The sequence below is a fragment of the Marmota flaviventris genome, chromosome 18 (assembly GCF_047511675.1).
Source record: "Marmota flaviventris isolate mMarFla1 chromosome 18, mMarFla1.hap1, whole genome shotgun sequence".
NCBI classification, from domain to species: Eukaryota; Metazoa; Chordata; class Mammalia; order Rodentia; family Sciuridae; genus Marmota; species Marmota flaviventris.
The window spans coordinates 45,719,674-45,745,228 of record NC_092515.1 but is presented as its reverse complement, the minus strand read 5'-3'; the positions used below and the strand labels follow the sequence as shown (position 1 = coordinate 45,745,228).

The 25,555-nt window shown below is 44.9% G+C and overlaps 1 protein-coding gene across 1 annotated transcript; it reads right to left on the bottom strand.

Moving 5' to 3' along the window:
- Positions 1–804: 804 nt before the first annotated feature.
- Ces3 (carboxylesterase 3) lies at positions 805–25,429 on the bottom strand. The gene is made up of 13 exons (XM_027953956.2): positions 25,357–25,429; positions 11,691–11,895; positions 11,446–11,584; positions 11,167–11,300; positions 10,512–10,665; positions 10,292–10,396; positions 8,837–8,935; positions 8,353–8,493; positions 3,268–3,348; positions 2,306–2,453; positions 1,491–1,640; positions 1,248–1,326; positions 805–1,130 (listed from the first exon to the last, which is right to left on the bottom strand). The coding sequence occupies exons 1-13, from the start codon at positions 25,427–25,429 to the stop codon at positions 935–937; spliced, it is 1,704 nt and encodes a 567-aa protein (XP_027809757.1). The 3' UTR covers positions 805–934.
- Positions 25,430–25,555: the final 126 nt, after the last annotated feature.

The following is a 25,555-nucleotide window of genomic DNA, read 5'->3' as shown; positions in this document are numbered from 1 at the left end:
ACTATCACTGAGTTACCCTCCCAGCCTCATCTTCCCCCAGGGAAGAGAGGGAAGAACCCAGGCACTAGGGCTGGGAGCTTGTGTCCCAGCTCCTGAGTGTCAAGGCTGTAACTGGAGAAGACTGTATCTAGTGAGTTTGCCTAGTTGCTCTGCTGAATTCTGTTCTGTGTTATGTAGGAGCCAAAACCAGGTGGCAGAGAGAAGGGGACTTAACCTTAATAGGAGGCTTCTGGGGCTAAAATCTCATCTAGGTTGGATCCCCCTGGTGTCCCAGGACTTCCATACTCCTGAAATGCTTTTGAAAACCACCTTCCTGGCCAGGGCAGATAACACCTGAGGGGGACTGACCATGGCTGTGGCCCCTGAGGGGCTGAGTTCAAGTCCAACAGCCATCATTCACAAATTCTCTGCCTGCCATTTACCCTCCAAATATCTCCTGGGTCCAGATCCTGCCTCATCCTGTTATGGACGACAGAGTAAGGTCAGTTTGATCCTCAATTTCAGAGACCTTCTCTGGTGGGGACAAAGACCCAGACACAGACAGTGTGAACCTAGGGCAGGCTGTGGTTTAATGAACACCTATTCAGGACCACATGGCTTGGGGAGGGCTGGAAAGGCTTCCTGGGGAAAGTGGTTCTCCAGAGAGTTTGAAGAATGTGCTGGAACTTGCCACGAAGCCAGTGGCAGGACAGATTAGGGAGAAGCAGGAACTTGTACGAAGGCCCGGAGGCAGGAAGTAGACTGGTGACATTTCGAAAGAGTGCTACACCAGTCTTGCAGAGGCTGATTGATTGGAGAGGCTGTTTTAAGGGACATGAGCCTAGAATAGCCTAGGTTAGATTAAAGTGTCTTGGCAGGAGCAGAAAAAGAGGCCGCCTTCCTGGAACTTTGATAACCTTTGGGTTGGTCCTAGTCTAGAAGGCCCAGGCCTGCCTCAGAGCTCCTCTGAGACTTTCCTGCTCTTCTGCTGTTGGTGCCACTGTTGGATCCTCCTGGGGAGCGTCTCTGTCCAGAACTGCATTCGGGCCTCCTTTAGCTTTTGCCTGATTCGTGGCACCAGGCCAATCTCCAGGTATTGCTCTGACTTACTGAACCGGGGCCAAACAGGTAGCCCTTTGCCATTGGGGTCCCTGGGAGAGAGGAATGAATGAGAACCAAGGCCTTTTGTGCTGACCCTCTTGGGGGCAGATCTGAGTGTCTCAGTCCCCAAATCTCAGGTTCAAAGCCAGTCATGCTCATTCACTCACCCTGTTCTGGCGAAGTGGGTCCACTGGGCCATCATGGTGAGGCTCAGCTGCTTCTCTTCCTCTGTGGCCTCTGGAAAGGCTGGGGGATGGGGGAATTAGACCTGGATCAGGGTCAGAAGGGACCTGGAAGGAATCCAAGGGTCTCTGCAGCTGGCTGGAGACCTCTGTCCCGACAAACCCACTCTGGAACCTTGGAGCACGGCAGCCCAGGAATTGCATGTCTGTCTGTCTGTCTGCCCGTACCTAGGAGGGAACGCTCATCCATAAGGAAAGGACCCCCGAACATGAAGGCACTCTCAGCTCCATGGTCAGCCTTGACCCAGGCTGGTTTGATCTTCACAAAAGAACTGGGTGGATGCTGGAACTCATAGAAAAAGACGGAGCCTCCAGAATCTGTAGAAAAAGGGAAGGATCGGAATTAGGTGCCCACAGCATGATCAGGGCCTGCCCTTGGCTGCACAAACTTGTGAAAACATCAATCTTAATCATACAAATGATGAAGATAACATGATTAGCAGCAAGCATTACTGAACTACTGCTAGGTGTTGGGTCCCTGCTCCATGAGCTATATGTGTGATCAGTTATTTAATCTTCATAACAATTTTGAATTAGATTATCCCCATTTTACAAATGAGGAAAGCCAGGCACAGAATATAGTTCAGTATCTTTCTGGAGGTCACCAAGTTAAGAACTTGGAGCTATTCTAGAACTGTGTCAGGGAATGGCAGCCGGGCTTGATGGAAGCAAGATGTCTCCCAGGAGAAGTATGAAAAGAAGACAAAATTATTCATACGTTGAATTAACCCCTGAGGATTGTGAAGAGCCCTTCTGGGTGACCTTTGATGAATCACTGTACCTCTCTGAGCTTCTGTTTTCTCCTTTGCAAGGTATTCTGCCAGAGATACCTCTCACTACTGTGATGCTGCATCCCAGAGAAAGAGGGCTTTGGGAGTGGCAGAAGGGTGTAAGACAAAGGGCATCAGGGTAATGTTACCTGTGATAACCAGCTCCTGGGCTCAAGTAGGGAGGGTGGGGCAGATGGTCAGGGATAGGCTTACCCTGGAGATTTCTTGAGAAATTCAAGGTGGGAATGTAGATAAGGATGTCACCCATCAATTCATGGAAGCTGTGGCGTCTGGCTTGTGCATCTGAGTGATTGTCTATGTATTCATCTATGATGGTGAACATCATCTCAGGGGGCACATCCTGGGGCAAGAGGTCATGCTCAGGCCTGCTCAGTTCCCATAACTGTGACAGACCTTCCCAAGAAGCCCTATGCTCTCCAGAATAAGTTCCCTCAAATGCCAGAGCTCATATTCCAGGGGTCAGCCACCTGTCTCCCTGCTTCTCTGGAAATTCTAGATGGTGTCTGGGTAGGATAAGCTCAGGTTTGGAGTCAAATCCTAGTTCTGTGGCCACTGTTTGGCTGTGTGACTTTCGACAGGGTGATTGAGCCTCTCTGAAAGGTGATCTTTGCCTGGCAGGTTTGTGAAGTTTCCAGAACAGAAGAGTAGACATGGACTTGGAGTGGTTGGGATAACTGGGAAAGTGACCAGGGCTGGGGTCTGACTATAATTCCATCTGGCATCCAACAGCTTAGGCTCTGGGGTTAGACAGAGCTGACTCAAGATCTGTCTCTTCCCCTTATCTACCACGAGTTTCAGTTTCCTTATCTGTAAAATGGAGATAATAAAAGTCCCTACTTCACAGACGTGCTGGGATGAATGAAGGACATGAATGCCTATCCTTGTGCTCAGGATAGCACAGTCCCCAGCACACGGGATGTTCTACTTATTAAGGAGCAGTGACAGTGACGACGACGATGATGATGATGGTGATGATGATTTTCCTTTGAGAACCACATTGACTCATGCCTAAGGGGATCCTTCAGTGGAACAAAAATTCAGCATTTGGGTCAAGGGGCTTGGTGAAGGTTGGGTATCTGTGAGGGCGAAGGATAGGAGCTGAGACTGTGCTGGATCAGATACCTACCAGCCTCCTCCCCCTGCTTCTTGCTCACCGAATCAGTCAAGAAGCGTCTCAAGATGGCCAGCATGTCCTCCTGGCTCATCTGTTCCATCTTATCCAGAATACCCCAGGCCTGCGGGGACAACCAAGGCCCTCTCAGTATAGCTGGACCACAGCCCTCCCCATTCCCAGCTCTGGGCAGGGCAAGAGCGTGTTCACAACCCTGTGTCCATACACTCATTATGGACAAACCCACAAGTCCAAAGACCTCAAAAGATAAACCTCAAATTGGTGTGGGGGGTAGTGGTGACTGGGAACAGTAGTATCACATGCAGCAGGCAGTGGTTGATGGTAGCACCACAGAAAATGAGAGAAAGTTTTTCAATATTTTTATGGAATAACATTAAGACTTCCAGGGGCTATAGCAAGAGCTACAGGCAAAGTTAAAAATGTCAAATGTTAGCTTTATATAAGTTATAATTTAGAACACTGAAGACTGACTCCCTGGGTTCAAGTCTCGGCTCTGCCACTTACTAGGTACACAACCTGGGACAAGGTACTTAAATTCTTTGTGCCTCAGTTTCCTAATCCATAAACAAAGAATCATAATAACCTACTAGTGTGGTTTGGATCCAGAATGTGTTCCTGAAAGCTCATGTGTCAAAAGCATGATCCCCAAAGCAGCAAGGTTTAGGGTGAGGCTTTAAGGTAATGACTGGGACATAAGGGCTCTGACCTCATCAGTGGATCAACCCCTTTCCTAGTTCATTGATAGCTGAATGGATTATTGGCAGGTGGGATCTAGTAGGAGGAAGTAGGTCATTGTGGGTCCTGGGAGGGTTTATCTTTCCCCTGCCCCTCTCCTCCTGCTTCCAGCTTCTGCTTTCCTCCTCCATGCCCTTCTGCCATGATGATCAGCCTCACCTCAGGCTCAGAGCGATGGAGCCAGCAGCTGTCTATGGACTAAGACCTCTGAAACTATCAGCCCCCAAATAAACTTCTCCTCTAAGTTGTTCTTGTCAAGTATTTTTGTCACAGTGACAAAAAACTGACTAACACACCTGCCTCCCAGGACTGTCATGAAGACTGAGTGTGTTAGTGTACACAGTAGCCCGGACAGAGATTAAGCACTATGGAGATGTTAGTTATTAAAATTCATTTAATTGCTACTAGGCTCTTTGTTAATCTTGTAAGAATAAGAATGAAAAATTCACAGATGAGCACACAGTGTCTTCTAACCCTCAGTTAGATCAGAAGGTGATCTTATTTGGAGAAAAGGGTCTTAACAAAAGTACTTAAATTAAGCTGGGTGTGATGGTGCATGCCTGTAGTCCCAGCTACTCAGGAGGCTGAGGCAGGAGGATCACAAGTTTGAGGACAGACTTGTCAACTTGGAGAGACCCTATCTCCAAATAAAAAATAAAAGGGGCTCAGTGGTAGAGCACCCCTGGGTTCAGTCCCCAGTGCCACAAAACAAACACCCCTTCCCCCCAAAAAAGGGTAATTAAGATGATTACAGAGGTAATCATTAGGGTGGGATCTCATTGAAAATAATTGGTATCCCTGAATACAGAAAAATTTGTACACAGAGGCAGACACGTACAGAGGGAAGACTATGTAAAGATAGGGTGGACGGCAAGCCAAGGTTGACCATGGCTACCCACCCGAAGCTAGGAGAGAGGTCCTGAGAGATTCTCCTTCACAGCGATTGATTTTTAAGCAGGGATGCCAAGATAATTCAGTAGATAAAGAAGGTTTTTTAACAACATGGTATTAGGACAGTTGGAAAACCATATGCAACAAAACCTCTAAAACCATATTCAAAAATTAACTTCAAATAAGTCATAGACCTATATGTAAGAGCTAAAATTATAAAATTCTCAGGAGAAGACATAGGGCTAAATCTTTGTAATCTTGGATCAAGCAATCCATCTTTTTAGATATGCCACAAAAAGCACAAGCAACAAAATAAAAAATACATGAACTTCATAAGATAAAAAACTTGAGTGTTTCAAAGGATACTACCAAGAAGGTAAAAAGACAATGCACAGAGTGGAAGAAAACATTTGCAAATAATGTCTGATAAGGAACTTGTATCCAGAATATGTAAAAGACTCTTACAACTCGGGGCTGGGGCTGTAGCTCAGAGGCAGAGTGCTTGCTTAGCATGTGTGAGGCACTGGGTTCGATCCTTAGCACCACATAAAAATAAACAAAATAAAGAAATTCTGTCCATCTTTAGACAAAAATATATATAAAAAAAGACTCTTACAACTCAACAACAACACCAACAAAAGACAAATAATCCAATTTTTAAAATGGGCAAAGGATTTGAATAGATATTTCTCCAGAGAAGGTATAAAAATAGCCAATAGGGCTGCGGATAGAATTCAGTGGTAGAGCACTTGGCTAGCATGCATAAGGCCCTGAGTTCAATCTCTAGCACCACTAAAAAACAAAGGCCAATAAATACCTGAGAGGATACTCAAACATCTTTAGGAAAATGCACACCCTCTTCACACCCACTAGGGTGGTTGGAATAAAAATGAGAGAATCAAAACAAGCGTTGACAAGAATGTAGACAAATTAGAACCCTCATATACTGCTGGAGGAAATGGAAAATGGTGTAGTCACTTTAGAATACAGTCTTGCAGGTCTTCAAATGATCAAATATATTTGCCATATGACCCAGCAATTCCACTCCTACATATATAATCAAGAGAAATTAAAACATATATGCGATCATGTAGATGTGGTTTGAGTGTCTCTGTCTCTCCACCCTGCCCCTCAGGTTCATGTGTAGGAAGTTCAGTCCCCAGTATGGCAATATTGGGAAAGAGTGGGCCTTTAAGAGGTGAGGCCTAGTTATTGGGAACATGGGGGCTGTGGGGAAGGATTAACATAGTTCTCATGGGACTCCTGGTGAGTTCTTGTAAAAACCAGTTGTTATTAAAGAGCCCCTCCTCTCCTGTCTTGCATGTGATCACTCCTACCATTGTGTTGTAATCTGATATTAGTAATCCAGCCATGGGGCCATCATCAGAATCTGCACAATGTTGTTTGGACTTTCAGCCTCCAAAACTATGAGCTAAATAAACCTTTTTACAAATTACTCAGCTTCAAGTGTTTCCTTATAGTGATGGACAACATATTTGCACAAAAATTTATGAATAAATTTGTGTAGCAGAATTATGCACAATAACCAAAAAGGTGGCAACAACCCAAGTGTCTATCAACTGACAAATGGATAAACAAAATGTGGTATATGGTATCCATATAATTGACTCTGCAGCCATAAAAAGGAATGAAGTACTGATACATGCTATCACATGAATGAACCTTGAAAACATCATGTTAGTGAAAGAAGTCAGACACAAAAAGCCACATATTTTATGTGTGCATTTATATGAAATGTCCTGAATAGGCATATCCATAGATTTGACAGAAAGTAGATTAAAGACAGAAAATAGATTAGTGGTTGCTAGAGGTTGAAGGAGGGGGAACGAGGAGTGACTGCTAATGGGAACTGGGCTTCTCTTTAGAGTGATGCAAATATTCTGGAATAAGATAACAGTGACTGGGGGTGGGGGTGGGGGTGGGGTTGTGGCTCAGTGGTAGAGCGCTTGCCTTGTATGCGTGCCGCCCTGGGTTCCATCCTCAACACCACATAAAATAAATAAATAAATAAATATGAAGATATTGTGTCCATCTACGATTAAAAAATATTAAAAAAGAAGATAGCAGTGACATCAACTTTGCAAATATACTAAAAACTAGACTGAATATACTAAAATACTAGACTTTATAGGAGTGAATTTTCATGGTGTATAAATGATATCTCAATAAAGCTCATATTTTTAAAATGATGATCTGTAAGTGCTGGTAAGTTTGCAAGGAAACTTGTGGATTCAAGTTGCTGGTGGCAGGGTAAATTGGTGTAGAAATTTTGGAAAGTGCTATGCCAATGGCATTATGTAAGAAGTGGAGGGGTTTCCACGAGAGGTATCGATTACTTTCCATGGCTAAAGCTTTTACCATGGATATTTAGTCAACACCGAGTTTGCTGAAAATTTTACAACTGTGCTACTGTGGATGACTAAGGGGCGGGGGGTGATCAGCTCCTGCCCCAGATGTAGGGAGCAGCCCTCAGATTCCCTGAAGCTGAGAAACGACCTCAGCTTAGATCCTGGGCATAGGCAAGCTTGGACAGGTCTTGGGAGTCAACCAGGTTGGCACTCTGTCATTTTTGTGCTCACAGCTGCCTGTCAATAGTGTGACGGCAAGCTGTCTGCCAGAGTCTGGGACATTGACCTGGAAACTTGTGCAGTCTTTGTCCTTGAGTGTCAAGAGAACAAGAACCTTTCATGCTGTTAGCAGTGCCCCTCCTGGGGATTGATTGCAAAGGAATAAGTTAGAGGACAAAAGCTGTGGACATGAAGGTGTTCACTGCACTGTTTGCTGCAGAAGCGAAAACTATAAGCTGCCCAAATGCCGAAGTGAAGAAACAAGATGAGACCCTTTCTTTGTGGGAGGTTTGCGGCCATTAAAAATAATTGTTGGGCTGGGGGTGTAGCTTTAATGGTAGAGTGCTTTATCTAGCACGTTCAAGGCCCTTGATTCCATCTCCAGCACCACAACAAACAAACAAAAAAGAGTTCTGCAGAGGTGAGTAGACAAGTGAGAATGATAATAATAAGACGCTCAGGAGGAAAGCACAATGTTGATATTTTGTGGGGAGTTCTGTGTGCAGAATGGACTGGAAAGTACATGTCCCATGACTTGATGCTGTCTGAAATCTCAGAGTCTTAGGTAGTCAGTCTCTCAGGCATAGAGTCAAACTAACTAGTCTCACAGAGTCTAATGTAGAGACAAGATCCCAACAGGAGAGTTCTGTGGATCGGAATTGCCCAGACCACTTTGGGCAAAAGCTTGATCTCCATAAAGGAAATATATGCCTTATGAAAATGAAGCTTAGTGACCTTGAGAGAGTCCCTTAAACCTTTTGAGCCTCAGCTTTCTTACCTACCAAATGGGAGGAAAGGAGCGCTCAGTGCACAGGACTGTCATGAGGACATTGGGGTAGAAGCAGATTGGCTGGAAAGGGACCTGAAGGGCATAGATGCTGGAGGACACTCACCTTGGGAATGATCCAGCCAAACTCATGATTGTTGACACCCAGGAGGAAGGGCACAGAGTGGAATTGCCGCTCATTTATGAGCTCCTGGGGACTTTGGGGAAAGAAGGAGCCATCAATGGTGTAGGAAGAGATCATATTATTCTGCAGGAGAAAACAAGGCAGGAGGTCCCTGAGTCAGGACCAAGCCTCAAAGGATGGGAATCCTAAGGGCCACCCAGATGCATGTTTGAGTGACTGACCCTTGAGGAGATGGAGGGTCCAGCGGGGAGTAAGGAGACCTGGAGCAACTACTGCTTCCAAACAGATGTCTTCCCTAGCAGCCAGGGCCTACCCTTGGGGCTGGGGTGGACCCTCATCTCCTTCCTCTCATGATAGCTGCCCCAAGTCTCACCTCAGATTGGTAACTTCCCCTCTGCTCCCGTAGGTGCTGGACAGGACCTTTTCTGTGCTATTGTCTGTCACCATCCCCCAAGAGGCTGCATACCGACAGGCTGTTGATCAGCTCCTGCCCTTTCTTCTGCTGAAGGCATTGTACCAGTTCGGCCGGGGAGTCAGAGTTGCAAGCCAAGGAGCGTGCTACATTCTGGAGAAACACATGTCACGCCTCCCTCTCAGCCCCCCCATCTCCGTCCTTCCAGTCTACTCCTTCTCGTATTGTAGAATACTGGGCTGTTACGTTACAGATCAGGCCCAAGCCTGGCCAGATACCTGCCACCAACCCTGAGAGGCCCATCCCTGCTCTGTGTGGCCCCCAGTGACATCAAAATGCCATTCCTTGTTGAGGGAGGATGGAATGAGTGCCCTTTGCCCCTCTGAGAACTGTGTTCTTTTCTGTGTCAATACAGTTTGGGTAGGGAACAAGGACCGGGGTAGGGTGCGGAGTGGGAGGAGCTCCATCAGGCCACAGTCTGGGGATGCAGGGGGTGCCACGATTGGAGCAGGCCAGGGGTCAGGTAGGAAGTGAGGCTGTTAGGGACAGCTTCAAGGGAGACAGGGAAAGACCTAAAGTTGAGGTGGAGAAAATCTCCATGGTGAGGCCATCGACAGGAGGCTCCTGTTGTCCAGTTAAGAGGCACTGTGCCCTGCTGAGGTTCCTGAATCATCTTGCACCAGGGGTTAAAGTATTCAGCTGCTCTTCTACCTTAGATGGGAGCTGGGGCCAGGCGAGGTTACTGACCCAGCCTCCCCTTGTCCCTGTCTCTATTGCTGGCCTTGCCCTGCCTCATCATGGTCTCTCTTGCCTGGGATCTTCCTTGACCATCTCCCAGGCCTCCTGACCTCCAGAGTTGCTCCCTTCAGCCCATCTTCCACTCCAAGTAGTTCAGACTCATCTTTGCCCTGCTTCTTCCTGCCCTCTGGATCAAGTCTAGGTCCATTGCACGGCCTGTGAGGTCTCTGCAACGCTTCCTACTTCTCCAGCACCTTTACTTCCTGCTCTGTTCCCTAACATGTCCTATTCCCTACCTGATGGCTTCCTACTTCCAGGACCTCTCACTGTCTCACACCTGCAGCCTTTGCAGGTGCATGCCGTTCCCCTTCGAGAACTCTCTGGCTTCCCCTAGCAACTCCTTGCAAGGCTGTCAGTGAGAGTCTAGGGGTGGGGGGGATCTAGAAGCTGAATGGAAATCTCTCAAGCAGCAGGGTGACTGGGAATGGAGAGTTCCCCAAGCACCCTTGGGGAGAGGTGTGCTCCCCAAGATCTCATCCTGGGGAGGGGGCCAGAGATGATCCATTTAGGGGTGGCCTCCTCCAGGAAACCATGCCTGACTGCCCAGCCCCTGAAATATAGTCATTTCCTTTGAGCCTCCACAGGTACTGTGTGTTATTCATCCTGGTTTGTTCCTCTCTGACAACAGGAAGCTCCCCATCAGTGACCATCTCTCACTCTGAGACCTTAGGACCAGCACACATGGAGTAAGAGAGTAAAGAAAATGCAGACCTGAGCTTTGGGCCATGGGTTGGGTTCCATGAGCCCTGGAAGAGTGATGACCCCACTTTGTGCTATGGCTCTGTGGAATAGCCCTGTAGCCATCGGAGACAGGACCTGGGTGCAGTGGAGAAGACTGATGACTATTAGAAGAGCGCAGGAGCCGAGAGGTATGGGGCTACAGTAGCCCTCCCAGCCTGGCCCCAATTGCTAGCTCCCTGTGATGACTCACGAGTGCAGAGACGATGGCACCACCAGCAGATCCACCAAAGATGGTAACACAGTTGACATCACCCCCAAAGGGGGTGATGTTTTCCTGCACCCACTGTAGAGCAGCCACCACATCTAGGAAGCCCTGGTTGCCAGGCACATGCTTGTCCCCAGTGCTAGGGGGCAGGATGGGGCAGTAGTTAGCTCAAACTGACTCCCCAGACATATTTTCCTTGGCCATTGCAGATTTACTTTGAATTAGCCACCAGGATCATGAACCTTCCTCTGTTCCCAAAGTCACCTGGCTATGAGCCATGCTTGGCACCTATACACCCAGTATGTGGTGTGGACAAGCTTAGCAGGGCAGCCAGACAGGACTGGCTCTCAAGTGGCTGCCTGGGCTTGTTGCTCTTTGCCCCCAATCCCTTCTGGGACTGTGGCCCTAGCCCAGGAAGCCAATATCATTTGTCCTAGGGACCAAGTTCAATGTATAATTCCAGCTTTGGCTGGGCCCATCCCCAGAGTAAAGCCTTAGGGAGATATCCTCCTCTGCCCCAATACTCAGGGTTGCAAGGCTCTCCATTTAGGCCCTGGACATCTATTCTAGGTCCTTAGTTCTTCTCATGGGTTGACTTTTCCAGGGCAGTCAATGCCTTCTTCCAGGCTATCCATCTCACCTGAAGAAGCCAAGGAGCCCAAGGCGGTACTGGACTGTGACTACTACCACATCCCCATAGGCAGCCAGTGCTGATCCATCCTGGGAGGTGGCAGAACCAACAATCAGAGAGCCTCCATGGATCCATATCATGACCTGCAGAAATAACCATGGAGCAGTGACCCCCAGCTTCTGGGACCCAGCTGTCCAAGGCATTCTCAGGACCTCCAAGGTGGTTTGGGAATAGCTGGGAGCAGAATGGCAGGTGGGCAGGGTGGACATGGATCTCTGGGCTGTATACCGGCCTCCTGGTCTCTGAAGTGGTCTCAGCTGGGCTGTAGATGTTGAGGACCAGGCAGTCCTCAGAAACAGAGAAGAGCTGGTGTTTTCCATTGAGTGTAAATCTGCTGTTGTTCATTCTTTTCACATCCTGCAGGCACCTGTGGCCAAGGATGAGCCCGAGGGCCAGTTGGTCAGCCCCATAACTCCTGGAAGACAGACCCCTGACAACCTGTCTGCTTGGCCACCCCTGCCTGGGCTACTCACATGGGGGGATCGGTGCTGGCATCCCGCACACCCTCCCAGGGCTGGGCTGGGAGCGGGGCTGAGAACCGGAGAGGGCCCAGGGGTGCCTGAGCAAACGGGATGCCCAGGAAGACATTCACGAGGCGATCTGTGCCCTTCACACCCATCTGCCGGCCTCGCACACGGCCCAGTGGGGTGTCCACTTCAGGACCAGTGACTTTGGGCCCTGAGGGCAGGACACAGAGGCCATGGGGTGAGTTTGCAGGGTCCATGAGAGGATGGGGTGAAAGATGATCTCTCAGAGTGAAGGAAACACTTGCTCTCTGAGCACCTGTTCCTCCAGGCTCTGTGCTGAGCACTGCCACGCAGCACCATAGTTAACCTCCCAGCAATCTGCAAGCTGGGCCCTCTGATTACCCCTTTGAGTACCCCCAACTTCCTCCTTTTGGCTTGGCATCGTTATTGCTTCCCTCCACACCAAACCAGACTTGCTGTGGGGCCTTGGGCCTTGGGCCCACTTGTCCACTTGAACCTCAGATTATTCATCTGCTAAAAAAAAAAGTTCTAATAATCATGTCTTTATTTTCTATATTCTATTCTTTTTTTCTATATTATGTTTGTCATCTGGAGCCTTGTTGACCTTGGAGGGACTGCCTCTCCCAGGGTCAGCCAGTTTCTAAAGAGGACACAACATGTTGGGAAGCAAGTTATTCAATAGGAGCTTATCCAGAGCCATACCCCAGCCACCTCCTCAATGGACTTTCATAATCCTGGCCACTATCTACTAGCCCTGAGCACTCCAGGGCCAGGGACCAGACAACTTGGGACAGAGCCTCTATGCTCCAGACTCTGCTGAAATTATTCAAACTAGCCTATCTCAAGCCTGCTAAGCCTACTTACCTATTCCAGCTTGAGGAAACAATAAAGGTTCATGTCCACATTTTCCTTTCATTCCCTCTGCCACCTTGGGTGGCCCTGCAGGGTATGGTGCATCTCCTATTTCTAGGCAACAGTGAATAAACTTCTTTCTTTGTGACAGCCCTTTGCACATCTGCTTTTCTTACCATACCCAACTAAAATAAATCCTGAGTCCCCTTAAAACAAAGGACAAGTGTGTCCCTGGACATGGCTGCTCTGGGGATCACATACACAGCAAAGGCAGAGCCCCTACCCATATTGTATGCACACACCTCGGCATCCCTAAAAGCTGTGCCCCTTCCCTGAGCTGGCCACCCACTCTTCCCCATCCCTACTCACCTCCCTCCCCTCCTCACTTGGTCTTCCTGCCAACCCAGATATTTTCACTCTCAAACCCAGTGCTGTTCAGTGTATCTTACCAGTGGCCGTGGTAGTAAATGCCAGAAACAGAAAGCCAACCCATACCAGGGCACTGGACCCAGAATTTACCACTGTCCTCATGCTCCTCACAATGGATTGTGGGCAGAAGCAACAGAACATAAAACCTTTGGAACCCTGACCTTTGACACCGTCGATATTTAAAGGGCGATGTTGTTTAAACCTCCATAGTCCATCCCACTTGGCTGGTGACCAGCTTCATGTCTCATGCTCTGATTAAGTCAGGGGCAGAACTGGGAAAGTCCCTTGCAGAGGACAAAATATGATAGCCCAGCTATGTTCAGATCTCAGCTCTTACTCTAATTCCTATTTGCCATGGGCTGAGCTGCTTTCCTCTGTAGGTTCTTCCGCGTGATATTCTTTGCCTCACTTCAGGCCTGGAGCAATGAAGTAGACAGACCATCAGAACCTCTCAAACTGATTTTAGCTGTCATGCCCTGAAGATACACATGGGAACCGAAGCCTCTGGCCAACAACCATGTGAATAAGCCATCTTGCAAGTGGATCCTGCAGTCCCAGTCAAGACATCAGATAACCACAACTCTTTCTAACTACAAGCACATGTGAGACGCTGAGCAGGCTAAACCATCAGGCTAAACAGTTCTGAATTCCTGACCCACAGAAGCTATGAGAAAGTAAAATGTTTTTTGCTTAAGAAAAACAAACAAACAAACACAAACAACTCAGCTCTCCCACTTCAGTGATCCTCACAAGACCCTGTGTGCTCCTCAAGATGCCCTGAAGGAAGGGTGGCCAATGATTTGGAGCGCAACTCTGAATGGGCCAGTAGGCCCCTGGGTAAGGGGTTTGCTATTCATTCTTTCTGCTAGAGGTGTGCCTGAGCTCTGATGCCAGGTGGAGGAAACTAATTTGATTTTTTTAGAAAATTTAGGTGAAATTTTAAAAGTTGACAATTGAGCTGGGTGCAGTGGAACATGCCTGTGATCCTAGCTACTCGGGAGGCTGAGGCAGGAGAATCACATCACAGGTTCTGGGCAATTAAGTGGGACCCTGTCTCAAAATAAAAAATAAGAAGGGTTGAGGGTGTAGTTCAATGGTACAATTCAGTGTTGTTTAGTGTATTCCCAATGTTATGTAACTACCACACTTCTCTAATTATTAAAATCTCATCACTCCAGCAAAATATCCTATAAGCTAATAAGTAATCATTCTCTATTTCCTCAGGTAATCACTAATCTGCTTCTGTTTCAATGGATTTATTTATTCTGGATATATTATATAAAAAGAATCATATGATGCATGACCTCTTAGGTCTGACTTCTTTCACTTAGCATAATGTTTTATATTGAAGTTTATCCAAGTTCTAGCATGTGTTAGTATTTGTTATAGCCAAATAAAATTTCATTGTATGTGTTTTAGTTCATTTTCTGTTATGATAATGAACCCCCTGAGTCAGACTTACCCTGTAAGAAAAAGAGATTTGGCACTGGGAGGTAGCCCAATGGTAGAGTGCTTGCCTAGTATGCATGAGGCCCTGGGTTCAATCTCCAGTACTGCCAAGAAAACAAAAATACACAAAAAACAAATAAACAACAGAAATTTATTTGGCTCAAAGTTCTGGAAGTTTAGAGGCATGACACCCACATTATCTTGGCTCTGATGAGGACCTAGTGATATATAGGACATGCAAGAGGCAAAGATCACATCTTGAAAAACAGAAATTCAGAGAGGCTGGGATCTTGGAATTCCTTCCAAGGACATGCCCCTAACGAACCTAAGGAGCTCATACCAGGCTCTCTCTTTCTCTCTTTTTTTTGGCACCCAGGATTGACCTTAGGGGCACTCGACCACTGAGCCACATCCCCAGCCCTATTTTGTATTTTATTTAGAGACAGGGTCTCATTGAGTTGCTTAGCACCTTGCCATCGCTGAGGCTGGCTTTGAACTCGTGATCCTCCTGTTTCAGCCTCCCCAGCAGCTGGGATTACAGGCATGTGAATAAGCCTCTTAAGCACCCAGCTCTACCTCTTAAAGTCTGTCATCTCCCATTGCCACACTAAGGACCAAACTTTGAGTACGTGAACTTCTTTTTTTGTGGGGGGACAAACAAAATTCATACCAAAGCATTCCATCCGTGGCCCAAAAGTTCATGCCCTCACAATGCAAACACATTCCTTCCACCCCCAAGAGTTCCAAAGTCTTACTTTGTTCCTGTTACTAAAAAATCCAAGTGTAAAATCTCCTCTAAGATTCAAGGCAAACTCTTTCAGTTCTGAGCTCCTGTTAAAAAAAAAAGTCAAAAAACAAAACAAGTACATACCTCCAAGATGTAATGGCAAGACAGGGAGAGGATAAATGTAATGTCCCTTTTAGCAAAAGGAAGGAATTGAGAAGGAGAAAGGAGTAAATGGCCCATAGGAAGACTTAAACCCAGCAGGGTAGGCATTAAATTCTAAGAAGTCTCCAAGTCTGGATCTTGTGCTCATCACAGCAGGAGTGAATGGCTTTGCCAGTCCACATGGCTACTCTTATAGTTGCATGCTGATGTCGGTGGCTTTCCGAGGCTGGTGTGGCATGCTACCTTTATGGGTCTCCACTTTGGTTTCACTTTCTCAGCTCCATTAGGCATTTCCCCACTGGGGAGTCCCTGCGGGGACTCTGACTCTGCAGCAAACTTCTGCCTGGTTTCAAAGGCTTTTCTTTGAAATCTGGAAGGAAGCTATCATGACCCTATAACTTTTGCACCTTGAATGCCTGTAGAACTTGCAACGTGTACATCACAGAGATCTGCCAAGGGCTTCAGTTCTGTGGGGCCTACTGTAAGGGACCAGCGAACGACGGAGGAAGAGACCACCAAGAGACCGACTCATGCAACAGCAAAAGGGGGTTTATTGAAGATCCAGCATGCTGGGGCTCTGTGCTCACTCAAGGAGGGAGAGCAACCCAGAGCCCAGAGCCCAACTTGAGCAGGGTTTATATACATTTTTTTAGGGAGGGCAGGGACTTTACATACATCACAGTCCCCTTCAACAAATCACCATATACCTTCGGGAAAATCAAACAACAACTCTTGAACATGATTAGTACATTCATTGGCGGGAACAGGTCGGGCGGGGGTGATAGGTCAGTCCTAAGAAGGGGGGGTACATTCAAACTGATTGGTTTGGGCCCTGAATGCCTACGTGCCAAACTGCACAGGGCCCAGGTTATTTAACAACTAAATGGTCAGGGGGAATATCTACTGGGCAGTCCCGTGAATTGTCCTAACAGCTACAGGAATTTCAGGTTTTGAGTGTAGCATAGGAGCTTAACAATACCTGGTCTTTTACATTTTAACTCAGGCTTTGCAGCTTAGAAGCTTTACAATGCCTGGTCTTTAACTTCAGTTTCTTTTATCCTTTCATTCCCCACTTCTTTTTCTGACTACTTTTAATCTTAAAAGTAATGAATCATAATTACTGGGGAGTCTCATTTTCCAGCTCTGTCAGTGGAGCATATTACTGTCTGATTACCATGAGTTGTCCTGCGTTTCCTGGAATCATTTTCAGCATGGCCTCCATTTTAGATTTCACTCGGTATTAGACCCCGATTTACCTAACTACACTGACTACCTAACTTTAAATCTGGCTTCATTCCCCCCCTCTAATTTGGGAACTCCTTACTGCTGTAAGGAAGGGGGGCGAAGAAAATCTTTCTGGCTTCTTCAGGCTGAAAAGGGACAGTGTGGGGCAAGCAGTTTGGAGTCCCCCTTTAAAAATCGGGTCTATCAAGTGGTCCATGATAAAAGTCCGATTGAAAAGTAATAGGCTGGAGGGCCATTTGAGTGATGGGTGGTCTATAAGAGAAACAAGAATTCATTAGTACTGGAACCATATTGATGCAGTAATAAATGCCATAGCACAGGGATATGCCAATGAGTATGATGGCAAAGACAAAGACTAACAATGTTTTCCACCAGGAAATACCAAGAACCAGGAGCTAAGATATTGTTTTCATGACAAAGTTGCTGAGGACATGGCTTTTATCTGAGCATGTAAATCTTTAAGGACATTTGCCACATTCCCAGAAATGTCAGGGATGTGAACACAACAATTAACATTTAGGTTTACAGATGTCCTTTCCCTTAAGATATAGTCTAATAATTTAATGTCATCTGATCTTGCAAATTTTTTTACTAGTATAACCTCTGTGTCTAATAGAGAAATCTTTAATTCTGTTACTTAGGGCTGGATAACCATACTAGCAAACACCAAGCCTACCTGTGTAGGTTAGGAATATCTGTGGGCCGTAAACTAAAAACTACTCTGGCAGTTCCTTTTGATAGTTATCAGGCATTCCTGTCTGAGAATCTCTTTTGTAGCCTCCAGTTTACTTATTTTTGGAAGTTACATTTAACTGTTATTATTATTTAAAATGCCCAGGAATAGCTGTGCTTTGGCTTTGACTGTCTTTGCTAAGTGTTTAAGATGAAGCAAGTCAAACTGACTTTTGTTTCTATCTATTGTTAACAGTCAGCCGAGTTTCCCTGGGAGTCCTCGGGGAACTTACAGCAGCTTCTCAGTTCTGCTAGTGCCATTTGCGCTAGGATGGGTCCAGGCCTTGCTTGACCATGTGGCTTCCCTTGGAAGCATCAGGGATGTCTCCCTTTTCTGATGACCCTCCTCTTCATAGAAAATGCACTGATTGGCTTTCTGTCCTCTACTGGTCTCATTAATCTCCCTGATCAGGAGGTTATGTGGCCTAGAGTTGCAAAGCTCTTTGGAGAAGTCCCCTATTCCCTGATTCAGACTGACTCAGAGGGCAAGAGTCAAATATTGGTTTTCTTGGCCCATTTAATTTAACTTTAATTTTAAAACTTAATCTTAAACATCCAGCAAATAAGTTAACAGCCTTACATTAAGAGCACTGGGCTTTAATGTCTATCTCTCTATCCTGTAGGTGATAACTCCTTATCTTAAATTAACCCAGGTTGTGTGTTCTTAAAGAAGTACCTCTTTAAAACATTAACAGGCAATCCTTAGACCATCTATAAGAAAACTACAGAATAAAATTAACTAGGGTAAAATCATATTTAGTTTATGTAATAGCTACCTTGAATTTTGGCAGAGTTATACATTATAATCCCCTGTTTGAGATCCTGGTAATCGTGACAAAAACCAACTTTTGGACACAACTTTAAATATACTGAAATCTGGCCTACTTCTTTCATAGTCATTCTCACATGTAGTGAGAGGGGACATAGAGCTTTTTTTTTTTTTTTTAAATATTTATTTATTTTTAGTTATCGGCGGACACAACATCTTTGTTTGTATGTGGTGCTGAGGATCGAACCCGGGCCGCACGCATGACAGGCGAGCACGCTACCACTTGAGCCACATCCCCAGCCCCGGACATAGAGCTTTATCTCAAGTAAGGCGGGGCTCTTTATAAATCTTAAATACTATAGTTCTGAAGCTGATCTTTGCTTTTTAGACATCATTTTACAAAGCCTACATAAATTGTTGCCCAAGTTCACATGAATATTAGCTAACACAATATAATATCACACCTAAAACATGAATTAAAGAAAGGCTGAAAGCTTTTAACCTTTTGTAGAAAAGTAGCAAAGTATTTTTGTGTTTTGCAATAAAACCTTCACACAAATTAGGCTCTCATTAACTTAAAAATACATTTAAATTGTATCTCAGTGTAAAAAGTAACATAGAACTTTACATCTTATTGATAACAAGTCCAGTTATAGAACACAAATGATATAAATAAATCTCCAACATGTTTTTCTTTTAAGCCTAAAATTACCATACAACTTTAGAACACCAGTTTGATATAAAGCTCTTTTGAAGCTTCTACCTTACAGACTTGTATACCTGGAAGATATGAACACATTAATAACACCACAATTACATTGATGTTTTTATATTAGCCAAGTTTAGCTTTTTAAAGAAATAACATGGCACAATTCTCTAAAAACAGTACTTGTTTAACCAGCTGTTTAATTTCTTTAAGATTACTTGTTCAAAACTTACACATATAACCAACTTACACAGACCTTTTTTATCACTTACTTAAACCCTCTTAATTACTTAATCACATAGACTCTCTTATCCAGAAACACATTTTTCTCCATTAAATCCATACCTAGAACACTCTAGTTTCTTTTTCATCTGTTAACCTCCTTCTGTTCACAATTTGAAACAATACTTGTAAATTTTTGAATTTAAGCAGATTATTTCATAGACATCAACATTTTATTAGGGCCTTTTTGAACATCTAGAAAAACTTATAAGCTTAATTTTAAAGACATCTTTACTTTTATCTATTTACCAAATTTAAAGTGAACCATTTGAATCACGTGAATCAAAGATATTTGGGTCCATTTTTTTAAAAAAGTTTTTCATGAGGGCTCTTCATCTGTCAATTGTCATATCACTGTATGATATATGGACATATACATACAGACATACAGACACACAACACATAACACAAGTGTGCACACATACACAAGGCCTTGTAGCTGTTTTTTTTTTTTTTTTTTTAAGGTGAAATCTCCATTGCAATGTTTAAAAACTCCACAGTTGATCAAAAATAGAACTGATTAGAAAACACCAACCCGTCTGCAGGATCAAAATCATGAGCTCAAAAAAAAAAAAAAAAAAATACAGAATCTAAGAAAAAGCAAGAGTCCTAAAAAAAAAGATGACTGGCCAGTAATTAGTAAATACCATATAATTTACTTTTTGGTTTGGTCTAGTTTGAGTTCAGGTAAAAAGACACTTTTATTCTTTTTTTTTTTTTCCCTTGGATCTCAGATCTGTCCTTTACTGAGCCCCAGGCTTTTTCTATTTGCATATCAACTTAAGTCCTGGCTAAGGTCTGGAAGGAACTGGGAAAACTGGAATTCTGAGCAGAAACCTCATGCCTAAGGCATTTTAACTATAAGTCACAATTTTTAGGTTTGGATGTTGAAAATTATGATACAAGTTTAAGATATAATTTATAAAATTTCATACCTTTACGTTTTTCTACACTAGAAAAACTTGCTCACATAAAACTGAAAATAGAATCTCTACCATCAGAAGAAATTTTTTTAGGATCATTAAGTCACTTTCTTTGTTCTAAAGTAGTACGAAGTTCTACCATGTATACCTAAAATTAAGCTTTGAAAATTCCCAAGACTGTTGCTAATTAATGTCATTTCAATAAGCCAGACCAACGTTTTAATTTTATATATATATATATATATATATATATATATATATATATATATATTTTTTTTTTTTTTTTTTTTTTTTTTTCCTGAATCTTACACACTGAGGGGAACAGATATCATATCATAATTTATTATCCTTGCCCAAGTTAATGTACTGGTACACCTAGTGAAATCTTTTCAGTCTACCCAGTTCAAAAATTGATGAAAAATAAAACTAAATGATTGGGAGTTACTTGCCAACTTGGAAGTAGAGTTCTTTAATTTTCTATCCTAAGTATTTAAGTTTTCTAGCATGAACTATCTGAAATCTCAAACTAAACAATTACTTAAACCCAACTCTTAACTGCAAGATTGTGCAATGCTTTAGAAACCCATTCAGATACCAGATTGTTACAATAAAAAATCATCTTTTAGATACACATTTAACCAAGGTCATCCCCAAGAAACAATCCATAATATCAACACATTCCTGCATTCATTGTCCCCCTTTTTTTTTAAGTAGACAGAGGTAGAGTAATCCTTGAAGTGCAGGTAAGGAAGAGGGAGTTCCCCAAAGCAAAATGGCTTTGGCAGCTGCTGGGAGTCCCTTAGCCCCACCTTTTACTTACAGGATTAGTTCCTCTGGTTTGGTTTGACCCCAGGCACCAGGCATTTTCCACATCTCCTAACTTTTCAGTAGTCAGCTCCCAAAAAGTTCATCCTCTGCTTGCAGTTGTTTCGAGTGCTAGGCTTCCCCAAGAAGGCAAAGTGGGGACTCCTCTAAAGTCCCCTCTGGGGTGCCAAAATTTATGACTGAAAGTTTGGTTCCCATCCCCAAAGCTGATTAATGCCAATTTAATAATGAGGACAGGGTTTTGAGAAAAGTTAAAGCGAGATATCAAAGTTCTTAGACCCCAGGCATTTCCTTCTGCAGTGGGTGCGCTCAAGCCAACTATGGGAAGAAAAGAAAACACTGCTTCCCTAATCCCGCTTAACAAAGGGGAGTAAAGTTTATCAAAGTTCTTTAAAACACAGCTAAAAGAGGTGTAAAAGGTGAGAACAGAAAAGCTGGCGGTTCTATTGAATTTTGGTCCCTCACAGGAGGAGCATATTAGGGATAATTTAGGCTAAAATTTAGCTAAAGTTATCTCCACACATCTAAGGCAGATTGGAATTTGGGACTCTGCATCGGTCCAAAGTAAAACAATGCCATCACACTTAACAGAGACACAGACAAAAAGACACACAAAGACATAGACTTCCTTTTCAGATTGTCAAAAAACCGAAAGTGTGTGCTGGTCCCAAGCCAACTGGGGTCTTCCCTTCAGACAAATGGATTGGGGGAGCATCCCCTTCAGATTGGGTCTGACGACCCCAGATTGGGAGATTAGTTACTGTCTGGGGAGTTTGGGTTCCACCATGCAGCTCCCGTTTCTTGTGACTCAGGGAGAATGGAGGGAAGAGGGGGAGGAGCAGAAGGTTTGAGTGATAGGATCGTGGGGGAAGGGGTTGGAGTGGGGGCAGGGACCAGGAAAGGCTTCAGGGACAGAGGTGTGGAATGGCTTTGTCTCATAATGGGAGTTACTCAAACAGGGACAGGGACAATATAAACGCGACACAGACAAGGACACACAGTAAATGTCTAACACGAGTCCAAGACAAAGATTAGAACTGAGTAACTGGCAAAACCTGATGAGCTGGACAATAAAGACAGACAGTAAACTCAACACGAGACAATTAACAGAACTGAGTGGCCGGCAAAACCTGATGGGTTGGCAGCAGAGTCACTGAATCTGAGTCAATGGCAAAAACACACCTGAATTGAGGGCTCCTCCGTCCCCCAATTCCCCGACTTGAGGGCCCTTCCTTCCCCCAATATCCCGAGTCCTCCAAGGCGTCCCTTGGGGACGTGGCCTGTGGCTTCAGGACACGTCTGTCCACCACGGCCGGAGAGAGCTCACGCTCTTCACCGACAGCCACTGTGCCAACCCTTAAACCGAAACTGAACTGAAAGCCCTGAGCGATCACAAGAATAAAGGAAGAAGGCGCCTTACTTACCCCTAGAGGAGTCCGTTGGGGTCTCCTTGTCCGGCGCTGCAGGATTCCTGGCCAACGCACCAAATGTAAGGGACCGGCGAACGATGGAGGAAGAGACCACCAAGAGACCGACTCATGCAACAGCAAAAGGGGGTTTATTGAAGATCCAGCATGCTGGGGCTCTGTGCTCACTCAAGGAGGGAGAGCAGCCCAGAGCCCAGAGCCCAACTTGAGCAGGGTTTATATACATTTTTTTAGGGAGGGCAGGGACTTTACATACATCACAGTCCCCTTCAACAAATCACCATATACCTTCGGGAAAATCAAACAACAACTCTTGAACATGATTAGTACATTCATTGGCGGGAACAGGTCGGGCGGGGGTGATAGGTCAGTCCTAAGAAGGGGGGGTACATTCAAACTGATTGGTTTGGGCCCTGAATGCCTACGTGCCAAACTGCACAGGGCCCAGGTTATTTAACAACTAAACGGTCAGGGGGAATATCTACTGGGCAGTCCCGTGAATTGTCCTAACAGCTACAGGAATTTCAGGTTTTGAGTGTAGCATAGGAGCTTAACAATACCTGGTCTTTTACATTTTAACTCAGGCTTTGCAGCTTAGAAGCTTTACAATGCCTGGTCTTTAACTTCAGTTTCTTTTATCCTTTCACTACTTAAACTACAGCTACAGTGGTAGTAAAGCACATTATCAGATAGTTGGAATCCTGAGGTGGCCTTGCCCAGTGAATCTGTAGAGAGCAACCCAGTACTTTCCCCCAACTCGACCCCGGTACTGGGAGTTGAACCCAGAGCCTCATGCAGACTAAGCAAGGTGTCTGCCACTGAGTCACACCTTCAGGCATTTCTATTTTATTTTGAGACAGGATTTTGCTGGTCTCAGACTTGTTATCCTCCTGACTCAGCCTTCTGAGTAGCTGTGATTACAGATGTGCACCATGTCCTCAAAACAAAGGAGGACCTAATCCATGGGGGAGACTGAGTTAAAGCACACTTAGCTACTCACTTGACAAACATTAAATAAGTGCTTGCTTATCCCCAAACCTGCCAGGATATAGGCAACCCAGCCTGGGCTCAGGAGCATATGCCAAGTCTGACTTCCTGGTGGAAGGAGTGTTAGGGGCTCAGCCTCAGATGTTCCCTGAAAACTGTCTTTCGCTCCTGCATTCCAGTCCTGCCTCCCATAGGCTCCCACAGCCCAGCACTGTCTGGGTTCCTTATCAGCACCTTTGGGGAGCAATCAGCATTTATCCAGATGTGAGTAGCCAGCATTCTGAGAGCACTGCTTCTCTTTGACCCCCACCCAATCAGCAAGCCTGCTGTGGATTTAGTTTTCCTTCCAGTGCACTCTGCTCCAAGCCATCACTCCAGCCCCTGCCTGGGCAGATGCTCTCTCTGCCCTGATTCTCCTGATCTAATTCATAGCTGGGCTGTGGGGCTCCTCCCACTCAGAGGTGTGTTACAAGCTTCTTCCAGTCTACTAGACAACATAATGTTTCTTTCTAATCTGGAGTCTGCAGTACACCACGGCTGGGTGAAGGTCCCCATGTGCTCTGCCACTTAGGGTAACATCTTACAGAGACCCTGGTATTGAGGGTAGCCAAGATAATAGTAAAAACATGAAATGAAGAAGAATCTCAGGAGTATATCTGTGTATATGTGTGTGTGTGCTTTTTTGTGTACTTGTGTATCAATATACAAATATATAGTGAAAGAGGGAGCGAAAAGAGGGCAGAGAAAATGGAGACAGAGTCTCAAAGTCTAGGGAAGCCAGGCATAGGGGTGCATGCGTAATCCCACTGGCTCAGGAGGCTGGGGCAGGAAAATTGTATGTTCAAAGCCAGCCTCAGCAACTTAGTGAGGTCTTGTCTCAAAATAAAAAATAAAAAGGACTGGGATGTAGCTTGATGGTTAAACACCCTTGGGTTCAACCTTTACTAGCAAACCAAACCAAACCAAACCAGAACCAAAAAACAAAACAAAAGTCTAGGGAAATGAGATACTGCTATATACCCATTCAATATAATCAGATTTAAAACCCATAAAGAAACTGACGGTGAGGATATGGAGCAATTGGCACCCTCATATATGGATGGATGGGAGGTAAAAACGATATGGTCATTTTGGAAGACAGTTTGACAATTTTTCAAAAGTTAAACGCACATTTATCATATGACTCAGCAATTACTTTCAGGTATTTTAAAAATATTATTATTATTATTTGTGGTACTGGAGATAAATCCAGGGATGCTCTACCTCTGAGTTATATCCATAGACCTTTTTATTTTTTATTTTGAGGCAGAGTCTCACTAAGTTGCCTAGACTGGCTTCAGATTTACTGTCCTCCTGCCTCAGACTCCTGAGTTGCTAGGATTATAGGTATGCACCACTGCACCTGGCCCTCTCAGGTCTTCACCCCCCCCCCCAAAAAAAAAAAACCCAAAAAAACCCCCGGAAGCCTGTGTATACACATAGTCATGTCTAAAAATGTCCAGATCATTTTATTAAATAGAGGCCCCAAATGGAAGTCACTCAGATGTGCATTAACTGGTAACATGTGCAGATGTGTACATGCAAGGCCACTCCCCAATAAAAGGGAAGAAATGCCACTTGAATCTCAAAGTCATTATGCAAGTGACACAGTCACAAATGACTCCTGTGCTATGATATTCTAGAAAAGGCAATCTTTGGCAACGGAAATCGATCAGGCAGTTGCCAGGGAGCAGAGGTCAGTGTGATGACGAACTGTGAATGGGCATGTGGGAACATTTTGGAGCTTAAGAAACATTCTAAACCTGATGTGGTGTTGGTTATAGTCTCCTACATTTACTCAAATTTACCAAACTTTGTAGTTCAAATGGGTGAATTTAATTCATGGAAATGATCCACAATAAAGCTCTTAAAAAGAGCTACTGAAACTACTGAAATTCTGAAAAATACTCTTGAGGACCCACTCTGGGAAACAACCTGTGCATGCTCAGAACTGAAAACCATACAGGGGCATGTTTGCAGCAGGAGCACAATGAATGTTTTCAGCACAGAGTGGAAGGATTATGCACCAGTCCCTGTACACTAAAAGGAACTAAAAGGTCTTTTCACCTCTGCAGAGATCCAGTCACCCAGGCTTACCGCTATCCTCGTCTGCCCCCTGGTGTCCAGGATGGGAAACACGGCAATCTTCATCTTGAGCCCTAAAGGGCATGGTGCCCTGTGGTTGGGCTTAAATGCACTGGGTGAAAGAGGGAACTTAGTTTCTTGGGAAAACTGGTGCCCCATGGAGGCAAGTTGGAGATATGGAGGGTATAGGGAGAGTCCCAGGGTCCATGGA